General features: G+C 42.2%; 1 protein-coding gene across 1 annotated transcript in view; it reads right to left on the bottom strand.

Annotated features, from left to right (window-relative positions):
- Positions 1-8,267, bottom strand: part of MGAT5 (alpha-1,6-mannosylglycoprotein 6-beta-N-acetylglucosaminyltransferase) — a gene marked incomplete at its 5' end in the record, with an annotated part of 155,300 nt that overhangs the window by 87,049 nt on the left and 59,984 nt on the right. Inside the window, one exon of the mRNA XM_019629448.1 lies at positions 43-176. Coding sequence (XP_019484993.1) covers positions 43-176 — 134 coding nt within the window. The remainder of the gene's footprint in view (positions 1-42; positions 177-8,267) is intronic.

Here is an 8,267-nt window from a genome sequence, read left to right as displayed (position 1 = left end):
AGAGAGAGAGAGAGAGAGACGCACGCACACAGACTGACTCACCTTCCAGAAGCTATCCACTTTGCCATACACAAGGGACTGGTTCTGCCTCTTGATTTCGTTAATGTGATGGATGTCGCTGGAGTTCAGGTGCTGCTCCACCACAAACCCCAGGAAGCTGTTGTCTGGGGTATGAGCTGATGTGGAAAGGGAAGGGCAGGGCAGTTAGGATTTCATCAGCAAGGAGAAACAATTACCAAGTTAATACAAGCCATCTCGCACATGATTAGGTGTTTTCATTTTACCCTTCTTTCCTACCTGGGAAGGGCGAGGTATTGATGGCCTGCTCCCACATATGCCCAGCAAAACCTTCACATGAGAATACTTCTCTTCAGGATGGATTCACCCGAACCAAATCCTGAGCCAAATCCTACTTTTTTTTTTTTCCAAGTGGGAAATACATCTGTCTGAAAAGCATTCATCTATGGCTGTCTTCCTTCCTCAGACAGAACAAGGCTACCGTTTCCTGACAGGAATGCCCTCATCTGTGTTTTGCCTACAAATAACCAGAAATTTGTAGAGAGCAGGGCTGAATCAATGATCCTCAATAGGGGCAGGGGCGCTGTGGGTGAGCCTCATATAATCTGATCTGACTCCAGCTGTTTTCGCCCCCTCCCCCTTCCCCATGGGTAAAAGGGGATTTGGAGGCAAAACCAAGCAACATCACCCCAACCATGTACCTCTTCTAAGAATTGCTAATGAAAGGTGTAATTAGGGGGCTATATTGAATTGATGGGTGCAATGAAGAAAGAATGAAACATGAAGTTCACTGGGATGTACCCACCCCAAAAAAGCCATCCACTGCAAAGAACGGTGCAAGTCTACAGAATGACTATTCTGGAAGAGAAAAGGTGTTTTTCTCTGGACCTCTCATCATCTGAGTTCTAAAACGTCTCTATTTTAACACTTGACCAAGAGGGGAAGCAACCCCATACCCTCATCAAACACTTGTCTCTTGGGCCTATAATTTTAATAGACATTTCACCAGAAGGCAACAATCAGAAAACAATTCTCTCTTGATGAAAAAGAGGCCCTCCTCTCTTATACATTCATTCTGTCCAGAGAAATCTGTTTTTCGGACTAAGACCCTTCAGATGACCCCACAATATCAAAAGGAGCCACCGTTCAACTTGGCTCTGACCTGAACAGAACAGCTATAAATAGCTTACATAAAGAGCTACTTGACATTCAGTAAAATCCACACAGTGCATATTCATTCAACACAACCATATTCATTCACAGGTGGGTGGTCAACAAACGAAGGAAGCTGGCCCCTTTGTGTGGTTCTGGTTTTCTCAGGACTCGGAAGCCCTTTCCCAGGCAAGAAGCCAGCACAAAAGCCCTTTGAGACGGGCAGAGGCGGGCCTGCCAGAGGCCTAGGAATCTGAAACCCCAGGCCCTGCTCTCCAACACCCCGAGTGAAGACAAGGAGGGGACACTGGCAGAAAGCCCTGAACTGTGGAGATGAACGAGCTGCGTAAATACTGTGTTATCACCATCCAGTCTCCCGGGCTTTTTGCCTGATGGGGGTGACAGAACGAGGAGATAATAGGGTTGTGACTGGGGAGTTGTGTTAGGTCTCGTCAATCTGTTATTTCATTTCTACATTTTTGAACAAGTGCCCAGAGGCAATGGCATTGGCTGCACTTGGCTGGAAAGTAAATTACTGAATAAATTCTACTGCCAACAAGAGGCAAGCATGGCTTCTTTTTTTTAAATTTTCTGAGGAGCTGGGGTGGGGGAGAAGATTTTAAGACATATGGGATTGGGCGGGTGGGTTGGAGGGGGAAGCCTGCCTGCATTCTAAATGTCAACAAGGCAGCTTTAAATATTCCTTTGTAAAAGTTGGTTAATTGTAAAAATTTTGAAATAGGATCCGACATTTTTGAGGTCGTGTTTTCTATCTTCAGAAAATGTACGTGGTGACTAAAGCTTCATGCTTTGATATCTGTCTCTGCAATTCAGCAATCTAGTTCCTATGTGGGCACTTAAAAAAAAAAAGAAATAATCTAGCATCTACAACACTTAATAGGTCTTATTTTCATGTTATAATACACACAGGTGTAGTAAAAAATAAAATGATCGTTAAACTCACAAAAGAAAAAATACCTATATATGTATATATTTTTTTGTGTCAGATTCTCCTAGTTTATATTTGAAATGTGAGAAGGAGGGGGAGTAAATAATCTTTTCAAAAACTTGTGAGAAGTGGCAGGCTTTTGCTGCATCATGACTATAATCTGGTACTCAGTCAACTTTGACACTGTAGGAAGAATGAATTAAACATACGAGCTCTACCTCTGTCTAAGTTTTCATCCGAACACTTTATTTCAACTCCTCTCTCTTGTCTGGAGATGTTAGCTTGAGACTTGACAAGCTGCAAGTTCAGTTTAAGGGCCTCAGATGAGACTGAGGAAGAAATACCGGCAGTGCTTACAAATGGTACCGCCATATTTCATGAGCGCTGGTCAGACCCTCCAGGCTTCTTCCTGGTAACACTGAACCTGTCACAGGACACTGAGTGTCGGCAACATGAGGAGTCACTCAGGAGTCACTCAGCTGCGACTCGCCCAACAGGTGATTTGAAGGGCCTGCGTTTACTTCCAAGGAGCCAGCCAGCAGCTGTGTAGCTGCTTGGCAATATCCTAAAACTGCTTATGAAAAAACAAAATCCGCAAGTACAGGCTGTCACTATCTGAAATGACCTTTCTGTGGAGACCTACCCTTACACCAAGCTGTCTTTTGCTCCGATGTAAGATGGGGGAACACAGACTTTAGTGGTATCAGGAGGGTTTCAAAAAGAAGGTATTTACATTTCAAGGTAAATCACATAAATTCCATCATAAATGGGACACAGGAAATCCTGTACTTCTGGAAATCACTCCATCCCAGGAGACAAACAAAGGTGTCTTTAAAAAATGGCTGATACTTGAGTTCTGACTATGTGCTGAGTTCTGTGCTAAGTGCTTTACAGTGAATGTTTCATTTTATCTTCATGACAACCTGATAATATGTTTGTAGGGATGGAAAAACATACACAGAGAGTTACTTAAACCACCCATGTCTACACGCTACAGCATTAGGATTCAGAGCTAGACCAGCTGGTTCCAGAGCCCATGCTCCTTAAAGCACTTCAAAAATAAAGCCTCATAGTCCAAATAATTTATTTTCTGTGCTCTGTGAACTACAGCAGTAAACATACTTCAGGAGGAAATGTTATAAGGTAGACCAAAATACAAAGGAAAGACCCGGGTGAAAAAAAATATATGGTATTACCTCAGTTTCTTGAACAACTTATGCTATACGTATATGGGAGACAAAACTGATTTTTTTTTTTACATGCTACAAACTAGAGGGGATTTGCTAAACATTAACAATGGTCTTAAAATAATGTAAGACAAATACTTTTATTAAAAGAAAAGCATTACATTAAGCACTCTGGAAATGCCTATTTGCAAAAGTAGCTTAGCTTCAATAATTCAATGACAAACATTTTAGAGCACTCTACAAACCAGGTTACATGCTAGATACTGAGGGGTTACAACATAAAGATGAGTTTCGGCCCTCATAGAGCTTGCCAAATACTTAATAAATGAGGTATATGTTATATCTACCCAGCAGTTATATCTACCCTCTTTTAAAATGTAATTCAAAATTTCAGTCCATTCAGTCCATTCAGTCAAATGGACCCTTCTGCATAAATCTCTGAGGTCTGTGTTTCCACCGTTAAGTCCTAAACATCTCTTAGTGCAAATATTTGTTTTAACAGGTTGTCTGCTGGCTTTTAACTACAGCTGGGTCCTACAGTGTTGGGTCCCTGCTGCCACCAGGTCACCAAAGGGCAGAAACCCCAGAGCCAGCCTGGGCTTCTCCCTCAGCTAGTCTCTCACCAAATCCTGAGACTGTCAGCTTCTCAAAAATACCTCAACTCCTTCCTCCTCGCTTCACCTTTCTTAGTTCTGGCTTCATCAATTCTTATCAAGACTTCTGCAATGGACAAAATTTTCTGTTCCCTAAATAGAAACAAGTTTTTTTTGTTTTTGTTTTTTTGGTTTTCCTGATTATAATAGAAAAAGATCCTAGGTGATCTTTTCTATTGAAACTTTTCTCAGAGAATAAAGAAAGACATAAGGAAAATAAAGATGTCATCCGTCATTTTACCACCTAGAAATAACCACTATTAATGGGGTTTTTTCCCCCTAGACTTAGGGATCTTTTTTATCCTCAAACAAAATTGGCTCCTACTATACCTACTCTTTTGGGAACTTCTTTCACTTACACAACGTGCCACACGTATCTTTCTGGGTTGATAACCACAGCTCATCACTGCTGTTCAAGCAGCACAATACTTCACTGCCTGAGCTCATTGCACCAGCTGGAATGCCCCATTCTGGGCTGCCAGCATTACTCTGTGGAACTAACCGCCCTTCCTCTCCAGGCCATGCAATCTGTCCCTTAAAGGTGGTTGGACTGATGTCAGTCATGACCCCTGGACAACCCCGCCCCCACTCCCCATGCCTCCAAGGATAGGCACATAATCCAGAGCACGCTACCTGACCAAGACTCAGTTGAAAGGTAGATTTATGATCCCAGTCCCGCCAATCAGTTGGCCCAGGACTAGTCAGAGGTACTTTTGAAGTTAATGTCTTTCTGCTACAGTCACCAAGCTGGCAGGGTGGCAGTCGAGCTGCAGATGTCATCTGTGTGCCCATGTGAAGAGAGTCTGCCTGATAATGCCAATCCAGAGAAATACAAAGCCAAGATACGAAGAGAGTAAAGGTAAGGTACCCTCTAAGCCCTGAAGCCAGCTCTGCCTAAAGAGGGATTTAAGAATCCCCAGTGACAAGAGCCAACAAACCCTGTAATCAAGTCAATGTGACAGAAATCCAACCTCATCAACTCTAACACAAGACATTTAGGATGTTCCCAATTCCTGACTACCTATATCAACTGATATCATAGATCGTGACACCCGCGTAAACTCGGCAGTGCATTTCCAGGTGGTCTCAGTACCTTCAGCCTTGCCCCTTCCTCCCTTTCTCTCCGCTCTCTACCTCCAATCTATCCTCTGTTGCTTGACAAAGTATTCTTCGGAACAAATACGTGACTGTGGCAGTTTCCTGCTGAAAAGCTTCAACTCCTTTAGGAGGAAGCAGGGGCCAACATACATATCATTCCATCTTCATTTCGGGACACCCTCACATTGATACCTCTGTGCCATGATGACCTACTTGGGGTTTTCAATACCATGTTTTTTTATCTCCTCATGCAGACATACGTCCGGCACATCTATCACTTCTTCCCCCATTTAAATCTTAGCCCCCATCACCTCCCAGCTGAGGGATTCCCTAACTCCGTAAGACTGAGATAAGTACCCCTCCTCTTAGACCATGAAGATTTAGAGCCCTCATCACGCATCACTATCTCCCCTAAGGGACTACATTTTTTGAAGACGAAGCCATGTGACTTCACAGAGCCCAAAACATAGGAATTCAGCAAATATTTTTTGAATGCATGATTGATTAAGTCAATGAGGAATGCTTAACTAATGGTGTGATGGCTTTGTAGGTAGATCTTCATTATCATAGCAGAGGCTATGCCTAAACTGCTTCCAGCATCATGCTCTTTGCACAAAAGCTCCAAAACCAAAGCCCATTTTTTAATGGGGTTAATCATTAGCCAAGGCAGCTCATTACTTAATCCAGAACTTAGATAAGGACTGGTATATTACAGATGTTTAATAAATGTTTATTGAATTGCTAAATTAACATATCTTTTTATTTGGGTCATAAAGTTGATGTTGGGAAAAGGAAAACAAACAAGTGACACAGACTTTTAACATTCTAACATCATAGGTTTCTAAATACCATCATCCATTCAACATCAGCACATTTATTGGGCACTTACTATGAGCCAGACAACAATTTAGGGGTGAAGGATATACTAGTGATTAGACAAGCATGAGTGACGCTCCCGTCGTTGACCTTATCTTCAGCTGAGGGGACGGGTAGTAAATAAAGAAAGTAATTCAATGTTATAGATAAAAAAGAAGGAAACAATTGGTTTGGTGACCAGTATTGAACTCTAGTTAATGATATGCTACATCATGTAAGGATTAAATCTTTTTTTATGCATAAAAAAGGTAGATTGATGAATGGAGAAAACAGAGACATGGATTGACATGTCATAGAACAAATAAAGCAAACTGTCAGTTGTAGAGTCTTAGGTTGTGGGTTTCTACTGTACATTTCTTTCATTTTTGTATATTTGAAAAATTTTGTTAAAATGAGGAAGGATATTGGCTGCCATCACACATTGTTAATTCTGAGTCCCATGATAATGACACTGACATGATAGAAAAAACTTTTTTGAAAAATAAAGTTAGATCACACAAGAAGTAATCTGGTTTTTAAAACTGTACACAGCGAGTGATGCTATGCTTTGAATTTTACCCAAACTGATTTTTTTTCAAATGGTGGTGATACTAGGCTTTTTGAGAGAGAGAGAAGGCTGGGAAGTTGGTTAGGGAAACTATTATAAACAGTTGAGTTGAAAAGATAAGTGTTTGAACCATTGACAGAAGGCAGACCAGAGTAAATTTTTCAAGCATCGAAAAACAATTTCGAAGGAATGGGTTCCTTAGGAGAACATCCCTCCCCTCCCGAAGGCTGAGGCTCAGACTGAAGAAAAAGTTGCTAAGGCGGATCCTATTACTCACTAGTCTGCGCAGAAGTGCAGAATTCTTCTGACCCAAGTTAAAGGCCAAAAAGGCATTTCAAATCACAAAGAGCTCCTTTGCTTGGCAAGTCCTAAAAATAAAATCATGCATGTAAGCAAATGACCCTTAGCTGAAGCCAACAGGTTTGTCATTTGCATGAAAGGGAACCAACTTGTTTCTAAAATTCCTGTTTTGTCAGGCAAAATGTTTGGTCTACAAGCCACTATTCCAATCTGATCATGCAAATAAACCTGGCCAGATGCCCAAAATCCTTGGAGAAATTCAGCATTAGAATGTCAAGGATAACAACCACCAGTATGATTTGAGCAGCTCTTGAAAACCCAACCATAGGAATAAATTCTATGGAAAGACAAAGAGAACAACATGAAGCCACTGGCCTCAAGAAGCTTCTGTAATCTTGATTTGTACAACACTTCTTACCTTCTCCTACATTGTTGCAGGGACTGAAAACAGAATAGGTGTTATTGTTCAATTTAATTTAATTCAATCGATAAATATTTTCTGAATGCCTACGATGTGCCAGGCATTATTCTAAGTGCTGGAGTTCCAGCAATGAACAAAACAGACAATACCCTTACTAATATATGCTTCAGATTCCAGGGGAGAAAAAAAAAAATGAACAAAAGTAAGCGAAGCATAAATGCTGGCTGGTAATAGAGCTATGGAGGAAAATAAAGCATTTAAATGGGGAAGGGAGTCAAGGCTAATCTCACCGAAGTGACATTTGAATTAAAGACCTAGAGAAGGAGATACGGAAGTCTAAGGAACAATTAAATATGTTCTGGAAGATGGAATAACCCATGCAAAGGTCCTAGGGCAGGTCTGTGCCTTGCCCATCCAAGAAACAGCAAGAGGCTAGAGGGCAGTGAGCAAGAAGACATGAAGTAAGAGATCAGGCCGTGGGGTTAGACCTCACCAGGCCTCGTAGCCACTGGAATGACTTGTCTTCCCTACAGCGACATGCCACGGCATGATGAGCGTAGGAGTGTCATGATCTGACTTATCCTTTAATTAACTCCATTTTGTAGTCGCGTCTATTGTTCTTTATTCATTATTTCAACAGATATTTATCACCAGTAAAGTTACTTTACCACTTTGGGCACTGAAGATCCAGCAATGATCACGCTCGTGGGGTTCTGGGCTGGAACATGGATGCTGTGAGCCACAGAGCAGGAGAGCCTGGCTGAAGGAGGGAAGGCTTTCCTGGGGACATGACAGCTCCCTGAAGGATGAACAGGGCGGTGGGGAGTGAAGGACAGGGGCTCTCAGACAAGGGGCAGCACACGAAATGGCCTGAGTGTCAGAGAACTTGGCACCTGAAAGATACCTAAAACCAAGAGGAGGCGAGACAACCCCAGAGAGGTCAGCAGGGACTGGATGGTATAAGAATCACAATAGGGGGCCGGCCGAGTGGCTCAGTTGGTTAAGAGCTTGCTCAAGAGTTTGAGCTCTGAGCAACAGCGGTTCGATGCTGAGCTGAGCTGCCCAC

This window comes from Hipposideros armiger, unplaced genomic scaffold, assembly GCF_001890085.2.
Source record: "Hipposideros armiger isolate ML-2016 unplaced genomic scaffold, ASM189008v1 scaffold_856, whole genome shotgun sequence".
Classification (NCBI taxonomy): Eukaryota; Metazoa; Chordata; class Mammalia; order Chiroptera; family Hipposideridae; genus Hipposideros; species Hipposideros armiger.
This window is presented reverse-complemented; position numbering and strand designations above follow the sequence as displayed.